Genomic DNA, 21,058 nt, shown 5'->3' on the forward strand with positions numbered 1-21,058 from the left:
TAACTCTGTCTTTCTCTCCACAGATGCTGTCAGGCCTGCTGAGTTTTTCCAGCATCTTTTGTTTTTGTTTCAGATTTCCAGCATCCGCAGTATTTTGCCTTTATGCTGGGAACATGAGGTGGACAGAGTGCAGAGCAGGAAATGGCTCCCAATTTGTTCTGTCTCAGGAAATGGGAAAGTCTATAGTACTTTGCCCTTAAGAAGAAAATTCTCCTAATTGGTAGAGTTTGATTCAGAGCCACAATATTACTTTAGATTTGATGCTCGCGCTTTGCACTCCACAGTCTCAGACCTCTAGTGTTGTGCTAACTGCAGCCAAAGTCTTTGACCCTGTTGTGATGATTGCTGCAAAGAGGCAGTATCTGTGAAAGAATTTGCTTAGCAACAGGAAACAGAGGTAACCAAGCCTTTTGTTGTAAGGAACATGCGTACCGATAGTCATTCTGGTCACATTGTATAGCCTGTCACTAAGCAGCCCACTCTATACAATTCATAATTGAGCCTTACTCCTGCGTTCAAGAAATCCCTTGTTCCTTATCAAGTACGGAGTTAAGGGTTATGCCCTCTTAGTACATAATTTACCAAGCAACAAAACTCTAAGTAAACTGGCAGCTATCCAGTTCTTTGGCTGGTTTTAAACTCTCCCAACAACAACAGCAACTTGAATTCATATCCTTCTTCCTTATGTGGCAGTCCCTCAAGAGTGAGGCTTCCACTCCGGTTCGATGGGTTCTCAGATGGCTGATAAATCCAAGGTACGATCTGCAGATTCTGCCACATGCAGGGCAGGCGGTGCTTGGAGAGTTCAGTAGATGGGGTTGTTTGGAGGTTTGTCGGACCCTCCGATGCCTGGACTTCACCTCTGCACGTTCCCGAAGTCTCTCGATGTGTTTGGTGCCTTTCCGAATGACCCTTCTCCATTTTGGTCTGTCACAAACCAAAGTGGGCGGGTATGTTTGACCTCTTCAGGGATGCTTTGAGGACATCCCCAAAGTGTTTCCGCTGTCCTCCTCGGTATCTTCTGCCGTGACCAAGCTCTGAGTAGAGCAGTCACTTTGGAAGTCTGGTGTAAGTCACACAAATGACATGTCCCACCCAGCAGAGCTGGTTTTAAGCGATTAGTACCTCAATGCTGGGCAAGTTGGTTTGGGAGAGGTCACTGCTGTTGAACCGCCTTTCCTCCCACTGGCTTTGGAGGATCTTGCAAAGGCACCACTGGTGGTGCTTCTCCAGTGCTTTGAGGTGCCTGCTGTGGGTTGTCCAAGACTGCAAAGCATATAGGAGCATGGGGATCACTACTGCCCGGTAAACTATGGCCTCTGTCCCGGCTCTGTGATCCAAGTCCTCAAGTACTCTTTTCCTTAGTCAGCCGAAAGCTAAGCTGCCACATTGGAGGCGATGATGAATTTTGTCATCTATGTCTGCCGTCAATGACAGGGGGCTCCCAAGTTACAGAAAATAGTCCATATTTTACAGGATCTGTGAGAGCTGATCGGAAGAGGATCTTAGTTTTCCAGGTGTTCAGTGAAAGGCCCATTTTCTCATATGCTTCAGAGACCTGGAATTCAGTTTCTAAGTGAATACGCACACAAGCATCATCTGCACACTGAAGCTTTATGACTGAGGTTGGAGTGGATTTGGGTTTGGATCGAAGGTACCATGGGCTGGACAGTTTCCTGTCTGTTCTGTAGATTATCTCCATGCCTGTGGGTAACTTGCTGGAGGTGAGGTACAGTATTGCAGTGAGGAAAATGGAGAAGGGAGTTGGTGCAATGACACAGCCTTGATTGACCCCAGTTTCACTGAGATAGGGTTTATGGTGGATCCATCGATGAGGATCATGGCCTGTGTGTCATTGTGGAGTAGGCGGAGGATGGTGACAAATTTCTGAGGGAAGACAAATTTGGGGCGGATACTGCATAAGCCTTTGCGGCTGACAGAGTCAAATGTTTTTGTGAGGTCAAAAAAGGCCATGTACAGTGGCTGTTCTGTTCTTCGCACTTTTCTTCAATTTGCCGTGCAATGAAGATCATGTCCATGGTGCCTCTCGATGGGCGAAAACCCCTTTACGACTCTGGAAGGAGTTCCTTGGCCACTGGGAGGAGGCAGTTGAGAAAGATCCTTGCAGTGATCTCCCTTGAGGCAGACAGCAGGGGGACTCCTCTGTAATTACCGCAATCAGACTTGAATGCAGTCACAATCACAGTGCCCCTGCGATCCCTGCCCAGATGAGGGATATGAGGTTGTGCAGTCGTACCAGGAGGGTTTCTCCAATGAGTTTCAGAATTTCAGCAAGGATTCCAACTGCACCAGGGGCTTTGCTGTTTTTCAGCTGCTGGGTGGCTTTTTCAACTTCGCTCTGGATTGGGACAGTGCCGAGACCAAGCCGGACGGGGTATTGAGGAACGGATTTGAGGATCAAGTTAAAAACAGAGTTGCGATTGAGGAGTTCTTCCAAACGTTCTCTCCAGTGAGAGAGCTCCCTTCCTGTCCTTGATGAGCTCCCCTCCATGCTTGGCTCACAGCAGGGTTGGCCCTTGGGTGCTTGGGACATAGATGGTCTTGGCAGCGCTAAAGAAACTACGCATGAAGTTGGTGTCCATGACCTGTTGGATCTCCTGCCCTCCTTCCACCCACTATTTGTTTTTATGCTGTACCACTACCTTCAGCTGCCTGCCTGCTGCTTTTCTCGAGCAGTGGTGGAGATTCCAGTCAATGAAAACTTTGCGCTTATGCTCGATTAGGTCCTGTATCTCTTGGTTGTTTTCATCAAACCAGTCATGTTTCCTGTGGGCAAGACCAAGGACCTCTTAACAGGTGCATGTTATCGTGGACTATAGAGTCAACCAAGCATTAGGGGCAACAGTGTAGCTCCTGGTGGCTGGAGATTGAGGGGTTAGCAGTGAGACACTGACTGGGAAGTGTTAATTTTCTTGCTGTATTCTGTCGCCTCCACTGTCTGGGGGTCAGACCAATGATGATGGCGGATCGGAAAAGGCAGTATGATCGGTCAAGCAGTCATCAGGGCTTGTCATTGCACGGCTGATGTGGACATTCTGTGATCCCTTGCTCGAGAGAGACGTAGTTGAGCTAATGTCAGTGTTTGGGCCGCGGGTGTTGCTATGACTCTTGTCCTTGTCTCACTGGTGGAACAGGGTGTTGGTTATGACAAGGTCAGGTCCTGGACATTTCGTTAGGAGGAGGAGCCTGTTGGAGTTTGCTTTCCCTACTCCTTTCTTGCCAATCACACCCTTCCAGGAATTCACTTCCTTTGCGACTCTAGTATTGAAATCTCCGAGGAGGATCAGTTTATCAACTGTTGGGACTTGTGCTATGGATTGCTCAAGGTCAGTGTAGAATCCCACCTGGGCCTTGTCTATTGCCTCAAGTGTAGGGGCATATACACTGATGGCAGTGGCATGTTGATTCCTTGTTAGGGCAAGCTGGGCAGACATGAGGCACTCGCTTACCCCACAGGGGGAGGAGCTGAGTTGTCAGAAAAGTTTATTTTTTTTATGGTGAAGCCCACTCCATGGAGGCGTGATTCCTCTTCTGGAAGGCCCCTCCAGAAAAACGTGCCCATTGCCTTGTTCCTTCAGCTGGCCTTCTCCTATATGTGACTCGCTTCGAGCTGCAATGTAGGTGTCAAGGCACCTGAATCCCCAAGCCGACATGGCAGTGCAGTGCTCAGGCCTGCCTTGTTGGGATGGTTCATGAGGGTCCTGACACTCCAGGTCCCAAACTTCATTTCGATGAGTGGAAGACACTTGTGCGTGAGTTTTTTTTAATGTGGGGTATTTATTTTCTTTTCCCTTTATAGGCGCTAACTTCTGTATTTATAAACATTTCTGTTTTTGATTCACACTATCCTCAAAATTTATTTCCATACAAGTTTATGATCATTCCCTCAATCTATTAAAATTGAACTGCTCTAAGTTACTTCCACCTTTTTTGACATTTAGTAATAATTGCCAATGGAGTTGGTTAGCCTTAGAAACTAAATGGATAATATCTCTCTATAAGAAGTAAGGAGTGCCTGTGACTGAAGACACAGCTACCACAATGCCAACTACCACATGGTCTCCAATGGCAAGGGAATTCCAAGGTAACTGAAAAGGAGGCTCTGCTGTGAGACACTAACACAGATTGTGCACGATCGAATGCAAATGCATATGGGACCTGTGGCCAGGAATAGACTGAAGCTGAAAAACCAGTCAAACCAGTGGCCAGACACAGGCTCAGTAGGGGCAAGAAAGACCCAAACCTCCCTGTCGCTTGCCATTTTAACACTCCACCCTGTTCTCTTGCCAACATGTCCGTCCTTGGCTTGCTGCATTGTTCCAGTGAAGCCCAACGCAAACTGGAGGAACAGCACCTCATCTTCTGACTAGGCACTTTACAGCCCTCTGGGCTGAATATTGAATTCAACAACTTTAGATCTTAAACTCCCCCTCCCCCCATCCCCACCCCGTTTCTTTTCCCCCCCCCACCCGCTTTTTTTTCAATAATTTATATAGATTCTTCTTTCCCCACCTATTTCCATTATTTTTAAATCTAAAACTAAAACCTTTAGTCTTTCCACCCCACCCCCACTAGAGCTGTACTTTGAATATCCTGTTTTCCATTCTTAATTAGCACTTTTCTCAGACAAAGACCACCACCTTCAACACCTCTTTGACCCTTTTGTCTGTGACATCTTTTGATTATCTGCTCACACCACACCCTCAATGTGTCTCTTCCCCCCCACCCCACCCACCTTAAACCAATTTATATTTCTCCCTTGTTGAAACTATGCTGCAGTTCTGCCGAAGGGCCATGAAGGCTCGAAACGTTAACTGATTTCTTCTCCGCCGATGCTGCCAGACTTGCTGAGTTTTTCCAGGTAATTCTGTTTTTGTTTCGTTTTGGATTTCCAGCATCCGCAGTAGCTTTTAGCTTTTTGTTTTTATCTCAGTAGGAGGCTGATGTCTCTCAGTGGTGGGGGAAGGGCAGTAGACTGTCCCCAGATACTTTAAATGTTGCAGAAGATCAGCAAGAGAGAGTCAAAATTTAGGTCTTATGGTCTGGGTGACCAACTCTCAGGGAGAAAATTAAGGGAAACTTTGGCATGGAAAACTACATGACTGCAGGTTGGGGGGTGGGGTGGGGGGAGAGAGAAGGGGGGAGGGTGTGAATGCTGTCAGGCCTGTCAGAGTGGGCAATCGGGAGGAGTGCACATTTGATGAGCACAGGTGAGTATTGTGCATTTGTGAAATTTAAAGGTCTAATTTATGGGACAGACAACCCAGGAGATGGGACAGCGGCCTCAAATACAGGACAGTCCTGAAAAACCCAGGACGGTTGGAATGGCAGGAAACGTCTTCTTAATGTCAAGAGGAGTCCAGGAATTTGAAGCCAAGTGTGAAAGATGATGTAGGTCTAAGTTTTCCCGCCAGCTGCAGATCAGGAAAGAAGAAATCAGAATAACAGCAGCAGTTTCTGGACAGACACACTGTCTTACTTTTTCCCAATGTATATACAGAAATGTGGTCTAGATGTGCAGTGCAGTCCAGCAATTTGAAGCCAGACGAGAGAGAAAATCAGCAGCTAAGTCTTTCCGGAACTTTAACAGAGCTCACCAGGTAGGTCAGGTGATGGGCTTTGAACCATCAGAGAGGCTGTTTAAACTAGCAGTTAACTTGAAGCTTATGTTAAAATGAACACAGTTAGAATCAGGGGAACTTACAAAGCAGAAGTGAGGGCTCAGAGATAGAAAGAGTTAATGGATGGTAGCAGGTGGCCACCGATGAATGGACATAGTAAGGAGATCCCCATCTAGAGCTGTCAACACAGGAGCCATCTTGGATCTCCCGGTTTGTATATATAACATAATGACCACATTATAAAACAAAATATGACGCTGGGCCGCATAAGGAGATGCTAGGGCAAATGATTAAAAGCTTGGTTGAAGAAGCGGGTTTTGAGGAATGTCAAAGAGGAGGAAAGAGAGGCAGAGAGAGGGTGCGAATTCCAGGGCATAGGGCCCAGGCAGCTAAAGGCACGGCCATCTATGTTGAAGCAGTTAAAACCAGCAATGTTCAAGGGGCCAGAATTAGAGGAGTGCAGGTATCTCAGAGGTTTGCAGGGCTGGAGTAGATCACAGAGATACGGAGGGACAAGGCTATGGAAGGATTTGAAAACAAGGATGGATGAGAATTTTAAAATTGGGACATGGCTTAACCGGGAGCCAAGGTAGGTCAGTGAGCACGGAGGTGATGGGGTGAATGAGACTTGGCACAATTTAGGACACAGGCAGCAGGGTTTTGACCTCATGTTTAGGGAGGGTTGATGTTGGGAGGCCAGTGAGGAGTGAATTAGAGTAATCAGGTCTAGCGGTAACAAAGGTGTGGATGAGGGTTTCAGCAGCAGCTAAGCTGACGCAGGAGTGGAGTCAGGAATTGTTATGGAGGCTGTTCATATAGAGGCATAGACAATGTTGATAAATTTATTTTAAAATCTAGCGATATTGAGGCTTAATATGCAACATTTTATTTCTAATGATAAATTTTACAGGCTCAAACTTTTTTCTTCTTCTTCTGCCCAACATTCTCTCCTTTCCTTGCCCCTGGCCTGGAAGTAGTGCCTCACTCTCATGGGGACAGTTGTACAGGTTAGGGCAGCCCTTCAGAACCTCAGGAGAGTGACACTTCTGTTTGTGCAAGACTGGGCTGGAAGTGCCACAATGCTATCCTGCCATGAAGGCATCACAAATGAGCCAATTCCCATCCTCACCTGACATCCTCTTGTTTTTAGGGCTTGCTGCGTAATTGGACCTGTGCGACCGTAGTCCAGTGACTGACCGATTGTATCCTTTCAACCCACACTCCCTCATCTGACATCAGCTAATACTACACAGACTACATGGATATAGTAATACATAATAGTGAGTCAGTCATGGAGCACACTTGCCTCGAATAGCAAGGTTTAGGGTCAAGTTCCAGTCCAGGGCTTGATCACAAAAATGAAGGTTGACATTTTAGTGCAGTACTGAGGGAGCGCTACCATGTTGGAGGTGCTGGCTTTCGGTTAAGATGTTAAATTGAGGCCCCATCTGCCTGCTCTGGTGGCTGTACAAGATCCCATGATACTAATTCAAAGAGCCTCAGCAGGGTTAACCTGTGTGGCCCGGTCAATATTTATCCCTCAATCAACATCACAAAAAACAGATTATCTGTTAATTATCAAATTGGGGTTTGTGGGAGTTTGCTGAGTGTAAATTGGCTGCCACATTTCCTACATTACAACAGTGACTACACTGGAGTCTAAAGCACTTTGAGATGTCCAGTGGTCATGAAAAGTATTGTGTAAATGCAAGTTTGTTTTTTTTTCTTTTTTTCCCCTGTACAGAAATGTTTTTCTTAAATTTAGAGACCCAGGACATAAGGAAAAGGAGTAGGCCAATTGGCCCCTCGAGCCTGCTCTACCATTCAATAAGGACATGGCTGATCGTAGATGAACTCATAGGAAAGTGTCATGCTCTTTAGTGCAAAAGACCACTGATGTTGAATGTGAAAAGGGTAGATATTCAACTGATATCTCAGGCATAAAACTATCATTGCAGATCCTCACGTCATTATAGAAACAGCCATATTTTCATTTTAATGGAATTTAATTACACAGTCAGGAGTCAAAAAGTTAACTCAAGATATCAAGGAGGTAGTAGCTATTATTTCTACAATTTGAAGAAGAACTGGAGAATAAAGAGTATCTCTTTGCTAGTAAAACTCAAGTAAAAAGCAGGCTCAAAGGGCTGAAGGGCCTACTCCTGGCCCTAAGTGCTATGTTCCTAAACTCTGGTTATGTGCAAATGTCATTATATCTGCTTAATTGCATGGTTCTGCCTTTGGGCGGAAGATGAACCAATAAGGTGAAGGTAAAAATGGATCACTTTGAAATCCATTCTCGACAAATGTGGGATCCATAGGCTTAGAAATCCTGCAAAAATACGATATGAAAGAAGGTTAAAGCAAACAAATACAAAAGATAACTCTTAGTTGGGGTATGCAAGCAGAACAAATGATGATGCGCCAACAAATGTTGATGCATGATGACGCAGTGGGATCGACATCAAGTGAAAATTTTAAAAATACTGGGAAGATTGGATCATCAATAATATTCGTGCCAAGCAATTTAAATTTGTTGGAAGAAGAGTATTTCCACATGAAAGAATATTTGCCATACTTGCCATTGAGGGAGTGCAGCAAAAGTTCACCAGACTGTTTCTATAATGACCTGAGGATCTGCAATGACAGTTTCCGTGGGATGGCAAGATTGTTGTATGAGGAGAGATTGGGCTGACTAGGTCTGTATTCACTGGAGTTTAGAAGAATGAGAGGGGATCTCACTGAAACATATAAAATTCTGACAGGGCTGGACAGAGTGGATGCAGGGATGATGTTTCCTCTGGTTGGGGGGGTCCAGAACAAGGGGTCACAGTCTCAGGATACGGGGTAGGCCAATTAGGATGGAGATGAGGAGGAACTTCACTCAGAGGGTGATGAACCTGTGGAATTCTCTATCACAGGAGGCTGTAGAGGCCAAGTCACTGAATATATTTAAGAAGGAAATAGATAGATTTCTAGACTCTAAAGGAGTCAAGGGGTATGGAGAGAGAGTGGGAGTATGGCATAGAGTTAGAGGATCAGCCATGATTGCGTTGAATGGCGGAACAGGCTCGAAGGGCTGAATGACCTATTCCTACTTCTATTTTCTAAGTTTTTATGTTTCTATGAATGGATTGTCATGACTTTATTCATGATCCATTCATTGATCCACAATAAAATGTCATGTGCCCTCATCGCTGGCTTCTTTTTCTGAAGATAGGTGGAAGAGTTAAAATAGAATAACACTGTGTTTAAGAGTTTTAAAAAGCATGTAGGAGGAATGGACTCATATAGAGAAAAGGAACTCCATCATTTTGAGGTCCCAGGAAAGAATGAGTTGAATAATATTGCAGTAAACCTTGTGCAGTGAGCAGGCAGGGAGGGGGGAACAGAATGCAAAGGAATAGCATTGATAGAAAGAAAATTGTCAGAGAGAGAGCATATATCATTTAGCTTTCTCTTGCAACTGCCAATGAAGATCACAACATTGATTGCAAATGTTTACCGTGTCACAACCTGCATCAAGTTATGGAACATAAAGCAAAGGACAAAAATTGATCACTAATTTCAGCACATTGTGTAGCTTCACTCACTCGTGTCAAAAAGGACATCATAAATCATCCACATTGGTGAGGCTATTTGTAAAGTTTTTCAAGCTTGTGAATAATGGTCACCCAACATTTAATAAGTATGTTCAGTTTCTTCCTTCCTCCCCCCAGTGAAATTGATTTTCAGATTGTAAAAAGTAAATTTTAAATAGTACATTTATCTCAGAGGTGCAAGAAATAAACTTGATACAGCTGGAACATGTTCACTGAAGAAACTTCTACAGCATATTATCGAGGCAAATCAAAGAATGGGGAATTGATCTCTATCAGAGCAGAAATGTTAACATGTTCCTCAGCTTTCTATATCCCCTGTCTCTTTCTGCTAGCACAGATAACACTGGGCTATATATGTCCTACAGTCAGAAATTTGTGATCAATGTCACTCTACAGCCAGTCACCAAGAGAATGTAGAGTCGGCCAGAAGCAACAACTTTTCCAAATTCCATCTGCCTGCAGGAGGGCTGATTTCTGAATCATTCCCAAGATTGGATGTCAACAGAGTGTGAGAAATCAAACCTGTATTACTGTATTACTCCATGGTTAGATACTTCATTATACCACCAAATACTCAAACTATTGGAGAAATAACATCCTTTTTGTCATCTTTTCCTTCAGTTACAAAGTTTCATCTCGTTTAAGGGAAAATAAACAGAATGCTTGAATTACACCCAGCAAAACACCAGTTAAAATCCCCAAATCACGTAATAAAAGTTGAATTTGACAGAATTAGTTACCAGAAACTATTGGTTCTAATTTTGAATGAATAGAAATGTGAAATACAATCCTCAAAATTCTGGTGCACTCTTTCAACTGTGAATACACACAGTCGTAATTGTACGTAGTGATTTTGTGCGGGCGATTGATTTTTGGAAGAGATATTCTTAAGGGTTCAGCTTACATTTGCCATATTGGTACACTCAAAAATGTCCGAACTGCAGAGCAGTGCCATATATTGGGCATTTTTAGATTTGAGTGTTGATTTTATTAAAAACTTTTAAATTAGATTTAAAAAGCAGCAGCAGATGATGGAGCTGATGCCCGGACATTACTGCAACGTTGCACAAGACTGAGAATGGTCAAACAGACCTCCCTTCAGATATACATTTACCATGCAACAAAATCAAATGAAAAGCCGCCCTCTTTTTTTGCTCTCCTCTGAAGATATTAACTAATTGAGCAATCATACTTCACCAGACACTAGATGTCCCTTGGTGTCCTGATCAGAAAAACATTACTGATGTTGGACTGAAACTTGAGTGCCAGCAGCAAACCAACTGGTCGACTTTCAATTGAGGATATTTTAGAGCAATCAGGATAAAGAAGTCGAGCTAATTTTCTTCTCCACATTTCAGTAGCTGACTATTTAGCACCTTTACTTCTCTCCAGAACAGCCAAGTGAACAAGAGAGGAAGGTGAAATTGAACCCGGGTTTTGCTTGATCTAAACTACTTGGGGTGATTGCAAAGTGTCTCTCCTTCTGAACTTCCTTCCTCTCTCTCTCTTTCTCTCCTGAAAACGTTTGCTGGTGGAAGTTCCATACCTACAGGCAATCCCCTGGTGCCATAATCAAGTAAATAATCTGCATGTGGGAGCCTGGAAAGCAATATTCGACTTTTGACGGTATCCTAGACAAGCTTAAAAATGTTTTCAATCAACTTTCAATACTTCTGCTTTACAACAGGGATCACTGGACAATATCCAGGAGTGGAAGATCTTGTTAATCATTCATCTCTCACACCCTAGGACACTGAGTTAACATATGACAGAAAGCCACTCCTCAATGGAATATATTTTATTTTGTGATGTAGTCATAGAGCCACAAGAACTGATTTGTTAGGTATAAAAATCTAAATCTGCATTGACACTATTTTTTTTTTGTCTTCAGTTCTAATGTAGTTGAATATTGATTTAGAGCCTCCCATCAAACTGAATACAGATTTAGGCTGAGGTTGAGGTGAACTGAAATCCATAGCAACAACAGCTCAAAGTATTCAACAACAAGGAGACAAGTGCCATGTGTTTACAGGAGACGAACAGATTCTTTGAATGACGCCCCCAAATCACTGCTTAAGAATCACCAAATCGCCTGTGAAGTAAAATGTGGCAGAATTACCAGAAACTCCACTGGTTCTATTTGTGGGAGATCGAAATGTGGAACCAAAATCCTGGTGCACCCCCTTCAACCCTACTTAATAAAAACAAAATCTAAGCTATTCAGTCATAAACCAGTGGACATGATGCTGCACTAAATAATATCTTCGTGAGTAAGGGTACAAGTTGCTTCAGGTGATTTTGTTTAACTTTAGTTTTATTTCTGCACTTTTCAGTAATGCTCTACTGAACAAAATTTTCACACTCTTACGTGTTTCTGTTTTCCCCTACTAAATACCAAGTGAACTAAATTCATGTTCATGTTGTAAATTGTGGGGAATTATTTAAAAACCTAACTCCAGTGTGGAAATAGTCAGACGTAGCAAATTTTAAATCAATAGGGTCATGGCCCAATTGAAATCCATGTCCTTTTTAGACATCTTCTGGCTCAGCGTACTAATAACAAAGTGCAATGCAACTTGGACCTGAAGCTTCTCAGAACAGCTTAGCTACAGAGACACTTCCTGAAATCTAATAGTTCTTCAAATTCTTCTACTTGGGTATGAACCAAAAAAAAACGTCCTTTCTGGGATGCTTGTTACACATTTTGGACCCAGTTTGGAAATAAATCAAAATTCCTGTTAGCAGAAATAAATAGAAACCCGGAAAATTGCAAATTCTGGAAATTTGAAACAGTTTCAAGGGATTGAGAAAACACACAGCTGGACAGTATTCTGCCTGCAGGACAGTAAACCCAGGAACTCATTCAGTCCTGAATAAGGAAGGGGCTTTGCTTTTTTTTCTCTCTCTGTATTGACCACCTACCTGAAAGGTTAACATTGTATTCCAGCCACCCTCCTGTAGCCTTGCCTGCTATAAGGTCTCAGTTTTGAATTTGAATTAAAAGCAGAAAATGCTGGAGGGGTGGGTGGGGTGGAGGATTCAGCAGGTCTGGCAGCTGCCAAACTTTAACTGAGTTCCCCCCCCCCCACCCCCTCCCAAAGCACGTTCAGTTTTAATTTCAGATTTCCAGCCTCCGCAGTATTTTGCTTTCGTTTGAATCTGAGTTACCTCGTCCACCAGGGCTGCGAACTGGTCCAGAGGGCAGTAAGCCAGGTCTCCGAACACCAGGTTACTCTTCATGGAGTCAGCGTTCAGTTTCTCCTTGTGCCTTTTGACGAAGAACACCGCTTTGTTCTTGCTGAGGTTTGGAAACTCCAGACTGGGCACTAGGTGCCCGGCCGGGCTCAGGGACAGAACCAGCACCGTCTGCTCGCTTCTCTCCACAAAGTCCTGGATCACCAGCCGGTGCTCCTCGGTGCCGATGCACCTCTGCCAGCGCTCGCCCTTTAGCTTCAGAGCCTTCAGGACATAGTCCCGCAGAAAGTCCCACCTCTGCTCAGAGCTGCTACCGTCCTCCATGCCTCTCTCAATTCCCTGCAGCGAGTCCTTTGGGAGAAGCTGGGCGAGTCGTGCCCATAGCAACAGGGCTTGTTTGCAGGTTGCAGTAACTTGTGTGTGTGTGTGGTGTGTGGTGGGGGTGGTGTTGAGGGAAGAGATGCAGGGCAGAGCTGTCAACAAACTTTCAGCTCCTCCCCCACACCAGGTTTGATGCCAAAAGGCAAGAGGGACAGTGAGAGCTGCAACTGGAAGAGGGAGGAATATAGTAAAGAGCAAGGAAAGTTAGGCGGAGGGAGAAGTTATTGAAGGTATGAGGGGTGGTGTGGGGGGGGGGCGGGGTGGAGAGGAAGGTGGAAGGGATAACATGAGGAATGGTCAAGGGAGGAAGAGGGGAAAAAGTTCATAATTGTCCAAAACCAGTGCCATTGGCACCAGCACTGCTGGAGTTCCATGCTCAGGTGTACAAAAGCAGTTTGGGTTGTACTAGTCATTTCCAACTTTTACTGTTTTTCCATCTGAGAAAACATGGAAGGAGCTGGAAAATGGAAAAAAAAATAGAAGTGAGAAACATGGGGAGCATCTTTCAAGAACTTGAAATGTGGAATGAAAAACAAATGCCCTCTTTCACAGGCTCTATACCACCGATCGAATTTTGTTGAGGGGGATATTCTGTTTCCCTGCTCAACAAAACAAAATAATCTAGAATAATAGCAAAAATACTGCGGATGCTGGAAATCTGAAACAAAGTCGGAAAGTGTTTTTCTTCAGAGCCACACGGACTCGAAACGTTAACTCTGTTTCTCGCTCCACAGATGCTGCTGGACCTGCTGAGTTTTTCCAGCATTTTCTGTTTTTGTAATCTAGAATAATGTTTATCAGTTCCCAAATAAACCACAGTTTACTCTTCTCCAGGGACGCAATCCACCTGCAACAGAACCACTGGGACTATTGTGTGTTGCAAATAGTAAGAGTTCTGAGCACTCCGGGAATACAGATTATTGTAGGGAACTTATATCCAAAGGTTTTTCACTGTATCAGAGCACATTTTGGTTTGGTGAAAGCTCTTCCCTATTTCTGGGTCAGATTAAATTCACATTTTGAAAATGAATGTTCTCTCTCAGTTCACATATTGTTTTCAAAATGCTCTTGCCATGGTTTCCCCTACTTCGCATGTTAAATAGTGAACCATCTCTTTGCCTGATGCATACAGAATGATAGACATGCACATATCTGACTAAGTCACCTGTAGCACCCTGAATGACTTGTGAGATGATTATTGCTCCCAATTTTTTCACTAATTTCAAGGATTGCACCCATGGCTGTATGGATTCATGGAGGTGGTACAGGGGCTGGACCAGATAGAATTACACAGGCACAATTCTTTATGATTGCCGTGACTCTAGTTGTAACCAGTTGCATCAATGGGAAATCAATGGACAACACTAAGTTAACTATTGCCTAAAGATTATTGAAGTGACTGCCTTCAACGGACAAGAAAACAGTCAGGTCTATACAGCACAGGGAACAGTAGACAATTCATGGGCAGATTGAAGAATAGGAATTGATCGAAAACATGTGTAAAAACATCATAGGTCTTGTGAATATGGAACTTTCAACAGTTTAATTTAGGAAATTTGGCAAATAGGTGGTGACAGCCCAGGAGGAAAGGAACAGAAAAGGCCCAGAATTTCCTGCAACAGTGATACCATAAGACCATAAGACATACGAGCAGAAATTAGGCCAATCGGCCCATCGAGTCTGCTCCACCATTCAATCATGGCTGATAAGTTTCTCAACCCCATTCTCCCACCTTCTCCCCTTACCAATCAAGAACCTATCTATCTCGGTTTTAAATACACTCAATGACCTGGCCTCCGCAGCCTTCTGTGGCAATGAATTCCATAGATTCACCACTCTCTGGCTAAAGAAGTTTCTCCTCATCTCTGTTCTAAAAGGTCTTCCCTTTACTCTGAGGCTGTGCCCTCGGGTCCTAGTCTCTCCTACTAATGGAAACATCTTCCCCACGTCCACTCTATCCAGGCCTTTCAGTATTCTGTAAGTTTCAATCAGATCCCCCCTCATCCTTCTAAACTCCATCGAGTATAGACCCAGAGTCCTCAAACGTTCCTCATATGTTAAGCCTTTCATTCCTGGGATCATTCTCGTGAACCTCCTCTGGACCCTCTCCAGGACCAGTACATCCTTCCTGAGATACGGGGCCCAAAATTGCTCACAATATTCTAAATGTGGTCTGACCAGAGCCTTATAAAGCCTCAGCAGCACATCCCTGCTTTTATATTCTAGTCCTCTCGAAATAAATGCCAACATTGCATTTGCCTTCCTAACTACCGACTCAACCTGCAAGTTAACCTTAAGAGAATCCTGGACTAGGACTCCCAAGTCCCTTTGCACTCCACGTACGGGTGATAAACAATAACAATTAGACCATTGCATACCCCACTCATCCAGTGACAAAATTACTCAAGATTTCTGATCTGAAATATGCCACAGAAAGCTTAGTGGAGAAACAGAAATGTCATTGCCAGTCGCCAGTGCATTATACAATTCAAGGATTAATTGTTATTGTTTCTGCGATTTTTGTTCATTATCTTTAAATTGCTCTCATCATTTCACGAGTACCTGTAAAAATTAAGATGAAATTGAATTCATTTGCACCACTTTTATTTTGCAGAAAGTCAAGTTCAATAATCCTGGAAATTAATTTAAAATGGAAGAATATAGCAAATTCACTTTAAGATTACATTTGATATTGCATCTACAGAGTTGGAGAGGAAGATTGCTAAGTGTATGGGGGTTTAGAAGTAAGCTCGTGTGTCTTAAACATTACACAGATTACTAGAAAATAGATTTTTAAAAATATTTACTTGTTTACATCTATTAGCAACATTGGACTTATTAAGAGGTGAATTTTCTCATTGTATTAAGCAATCTAACAACAAATGCATCAACACACCTCTCACAAATTGCATGGGTAATTGGTACAATCATTAAAACAATCTAAAATTTCCTAAACCCTATATAACTAGAAAGCAGAATTTTCTCTGAAACTGACCACACTGAACCCAAAAGAGTGAACCTGTCTTTTAATTCACTTAGCTATGTTTCTTTTAAATAGTGAAATTTGGAAAATAATTTTCCAAGATTGTCAAAGGTTTCAATGGTAATAAGAGGTTAGTTATCAAATTGCAATGAAATATATGAATAAATGGAACAGGCTCAAAACATAACAGTATTGCTTAGAATGTATAGCACAGAAATAAGGCATCTGGCCCAATTGATCCATGCTGGTGTTTATGCTCGACACAAGCTTTTTTTGCACTCCTTTTCGTGTAACCTAATCAGCAAAACCCTCTATTCCATTCTCTCAAGTGTGTTTATCTAGCTTCCCCTTAAATGCATACCTGCTATTTGCCTCAATTACCCCGTGTGGTAGCAAATTCCACATTTTAACCCTCTGGGTGAAGTAGTTTCTCTTTAATTCCCTCTTGGGTTTATTCATGACTATCTTATATTTATGGCTCCTATTTTTAGTCTCCCCCACACGAGTAGAAACATCTAATCCACATCTACCCTATCAAATTCTTTCATATATCTTAAAGACTTTGATCAGGTCACCGCTCAGTTTTCTCTGTTCTTGAGAAGAGAAGCTGTTAGCCTGTTCAACCTTCCCCAATAGGTCTGTTATCATTCTTCTGAATCCTTTTTTTGCACGTTCTCCAGTTGCCTCTACACCCTTTTTATAATATGGAGACAAGAACTGTGTACAGTACTTGTTGGATCCTGGTCACTAGTTCAGTTGGACTATTGGATCCAGGTTGCACACTTGTTTCAGGATGACCGAGTTGATACCACACACAGAGTAGATCAGCAGACAGTTCTTATGTAGAACACATTCTATTTATATATAAAGGAACTCAGCAGTTAGACATGTGTGCTTACAACTCAAACTCTGTCTCTACATTACAGACTCTAACTCTAGACCTCTACCAACTACTGACTACTAATTACTAAGGTAGCCCATGCTATTCTGCTATAGGATAATAAGACCATGTGATCTTCCATTATACATTCTTCTTAAAGGTACATTACACATCAGATTACTACATCCCTCCCCCTTTATTCAGAAATACTTTTTATAGTTACAATGACATTTTCTCTCAAAATATCAAATTATTTACACAGATGAGTAATTTACAAATTCAGTCTTCCTGGGGGTTTCCTTACGCGTATAGAACGTCCCAACTCTATAGCTTCAGATGTTTTCTTAGGAACCTCTTATTCTGGTGATGTCTGAATACCAGGTTCTTCGGTGGGCACCTGCAAATCCGTTTCCTCAACTCTTGCAGGTACAGCCTATCCTTCAGACACATCTGTAATCAGTTGAGTTCTTTCAACAGGAGATGTTGACGTGGTCGTGAACACTGGAGGAACCATTTCCTGATACTTTGTTTCTCTGCTCCTTATATGATCTATATGTCTCCGTAAAACCCGGCCTTCCACTTTCACGTGGTAAGAAAGAGGTCCAGTCACTGCACTTATTTCACCTGATAACCATTTGGGTCCTTCGCCAAAATTTTTCACATATATCATCTCTCCTATGGTAAACGTCCTGTCACGACTATGCCAGTCAAGTCAAATTTTCTAACTTCCCTGACTCCTTTCCAACCTTCCCCCCTCAATTTGGCATTACTAAGCTCAATCTCATTCTGAGACGGCCATTTCATCAACAGTTCCGCAGGTGAGATACTTGTTGTCATATGAGGGGGTGGTGCTATAATGGAAAATAAAATGTGCTGGCTCGGTCGCTATGGAGTCTCCTGTTAATTTCTTCATGCCAGTTTTGATTGTTTGAATCGCTCTCTCAGCCAATCCATTCGAAGAAGGTTGGTACGGTGGAGTTTTGACATGAGTGATACCATTGAGGCTGATAAACCATTGAAACTCAGCACTCGTAAATGCCATGCAATTATCTGATACGACCACTTCTGGCAGTCCGTTGATAGCAAAACTTTGACGTAGTTGTCAACTGTCGCAGAAGATGTTGGTGACTTCACCTCACCTATGTCTATCCATTTTGAGTGAGCGTCTATAATAAGGAGAAACTTTGTTCCCATAAAAGATCCCACATAGTCAATATGTAATCATACCCATGGCCTACCTAGCCACTCCTAAGGATGTAATGGTGCTGTTTTAGGTAAATTTTGCACTTGCTGACACTGCATGCAACTTCTCACTAAGCTCTCTATTTCTCCATTCATTCCAGGCCACCATAAATAGCTGCGTGCTATGGCCTTCATTTAAGAAATACCCGGATGTTAACTATGTAGTTCAGTTAACAATGGCTTTCATCCTTTTGGAGGAACAATCACTTGTGCTCCCCACAATAAGATACCACCCTGGCTGGTTATCTCATATCTTCCGTGAAAATACACTTTCATTTCAGCAGATTCCTGTTCTTGTAACCAACCATGAAGAACTTGTTCACGTACCTTGGATAAGACTGGGTCTCGACTTGTCCAATCTCGAAACTGTCTAGCATATACTAGTGATGAATCTAAGAAGTTCAATAATAAAATGAGTTCTTGAGGAACTGGAACACCCTCAATGTTTTCTTTCAAAGGAAAACGACTAATTGTATCAGTGTTTGTAATCTGTTTCCAGGCCTGTGGATGAAAGTATACTCATACACTGCCAGGATCGATGCCCATCTCTGTATTCTTGCCAAGGCTATGGGTGGTATAGCCTTGTCCTCATTGAACAATCTTATCAAAGGCTTGTGGCCTGAACTGATAGTTAAATGACGTCCAATTACATACTGGTGAAATTTCTTGACACGAAAGATAATTGATGAATCTTCTTTTTCTATCTGTGAGTATCCCTTCTCTGCTGTGTTGAGCGTTTTGGATTCACATCTAATAGGTCATTCTGATCCATCGTCCATTCGATGGGAGAGTTCTGCTCCCACTCCATAAGGTGATGTGTCACATATCAAAACTAACTCTTATCTTTGGTCAATATTTACTAATAGGGTGGATGAGTGTAACAGTTGTTTCATCTTTGTGAAAGCTTCTTTCTGTGGTGTTTGCCAAGAGCATTGTTGGTTTTTCTTGAGTAGGTAATACAGGTGGGGCCAGTCCTGTTGACAAATTAGGCAAGAAGCATCCATGGTTATTGATCATCCCCAAGAATAATTTTAGCTCGGAGATATTCTTTGGTGCTGGTGCCTCTCTAATGGCTCTCACTTTTTCTTCAACAGGGTGGAGACCCTGTGAATCTACTGTGTGACCTAGATAAATGACCTCTTTCACTTGGAATGTGCACTTTTCTTTTTTAAACGCACTCCCAACTGTGAAAAACATTTCAAAACTTCTTCCAAGTTTGCCAAATGCTCCTTTTCAGTGAGTCCTGTCACCAGGATGTCATCTAAATAAATTACAATGTGAGGCAATACCTGCAGTAAACTTTCCATGGTTCTCTGGAATATGGTGCATCCTGAGGATACACCAAAAGGCAAAGAGGTATATGGGGTACAACCCTTTGTGTGTATTCATTGTGACGAATTTCTGGGAAGCCTTCTCTAACTCCACTTGTTGATAAGCATAACTCATCAAGCTTTGTGTATGTGGTTCCACCTGCCAGCTTAGCATACAGGTCTTCAATTTTTGGTATAGGTTGTCTGTCCAACTTAGCCATTTTATTGACAGTCATTTTGTAGTCTCCACAAATTCGAACACTTTGGTCAGGTTTCAGTATGGGGATATTGGTGCTGCCCACTCTGAGAACTGCACAGGCTGTATAACTCCCAGTTTCTCTAATCTATCCAATTCAGCGTCTACCTTTTCCCGCATTGCATAAGGTACTGGCCTTGCCTTCATAAATCTGGCTATAGTGCCTGGATCCACATGAATTTTTGCTTGTAGTCCCTGGATCTTTCCAAGTTCATCTTGGAAAACTGAGACGTATTTTTGTAGTAGCTCAGGTAGCCCACTGGCTCTCAGCTGGAGGATCTCAGCCCAATTCAATTTAATTCTTTTCAATCGGATTCATCCAAGGAGGTTTGGCCCCTCACCTGCTACCACCATCAAGGGTAATTTTACTGATTGACTTCCGTACTGTACAGTAAACCTGCTTATGCCTTTGATTTTGCTATCTTCTCCCATGTAAGTTTTCAATTTGGCATCTGTTTTTTCCAAATTTAATTTACATTGTCCATGAGTCAGGTATTTAAAGGTACGCTCACCTATTACCACAGTGGATGCTCCTGTGTCCACCTCCATTCTGATAGGTCTATCATTCACCCTCACTGTTACATAGATTGGTTCTATTCTTCCGACCTTCAAATTATACAACGAATAAATATCAGAATCTGTTACTTCAGGCTCTTCTATGTTATGGATCTCATGGGGTTTTTTCTTTTGATTGAAAGTCTGCCTGATTCTATCCTTACAATGTCTCATGAGGTATCCATTTCAATGACAGTAAAAACATTCGATTTTTAAAAATTTCCATTCATTACAAGGTTATCTGCTTTCACTTCTGTTACAATTATTCCATGTTTTAGCTGCTAAGTCATTTCTTTTATTTGTCCTCAAGCGGTGGCTGCTTCCCATTTCTCATCAGATCTCTGCATTTTCGTACCTTTTTTGGCTGGGGCTTTCCACCCAATATGGATGACGGCGCCATTTTGCGCTCCCTGCATAGTTTTCGGCTTCCTTGCTGCGCTTTCCACAGTCAGTGCTATTTCTAGCACCTTCTGAAAATCCAAATTTGTTTCAGACAGTAATCTCTTCTGAATCGCATCTTCAATTATACCGCACGCCAAACGATCTCTAAGCATATCATTCATAGATGTACCAAATCCGCAATATTTTGTTAATTGTTTCAGACTTGCTACATAACAAGCAACTGTCTCCTCTGGGGCTCTATTTCTTGAATTAAATTTGAACCGTTGTATCATTACCAAGGGCTTGGGCTGGTAATGATTCCTCACATAGTTCACTAAGTCATAGAAACTCTTCGAATCCAGGGCACTGGGTGCCGCCAAACTGCGAATCAATCCATAGGTCTTACTCCCACACTCTTACAAACTGTGGCGTGCTTCGAGGGGATTGCTTCAACAATTAGGAAGGATATTCTACTTACAACTGGCATGCGGGTTATGGCCCGATTTCGGTTCACTTGATTTCCTAACTCACTTTTCCTTGCTTTTCCTCTCGTCGCCAGTTTGTTGGATCCTGGTCCTTAGTTTAGTAGGACTAATGGATCCGGGTTGCACACTTGTTTCAGGATGACTGA

At 42.7% G+C, this 21,058-nt stretch overlaps 1 protein-coding gene across 1 annotated transcript in view; it reads right to left on the reverse strand.

Moving 5' to 3' along the window:
* Positions 1 to 12,763, reverse strand: part of dnah9 (dynein, axonemal, heavy chain 9) — a 563,627-nt gene extending 550,864 nt beyond the window's left edge. Inside the window, exon 1 of the mRNA XM_078570706.1 lies at positions 12,413 to 12,763. Within this exon, the coding sequence (XP_078426832.1) occupies positions 12,413 to 12,763 (351 nt within the window). The remainder of the gene's footprint in view (positions 1 to 12,412) is intronic.
* Between the last annotated feature and the right edge of the window lie 8,295 nt (positions 12,764 to 21,058).

This window comes from Cetorhinus maximus, chromosome 24, assembly GCF_964194155.1.
Source record: "Cetorhinus maximus chromosome 24, sCetMax3.hap1.1, whole genome shotgun sequence".
Classification (NCBI taxonomy): domain Eukaryota; kingdom Metazoa; phylum Chordata; class Chondrichthyes; order Lamniformes; family Cetorhinidae; genus Cetorhinus; species Cetorhinus maximus.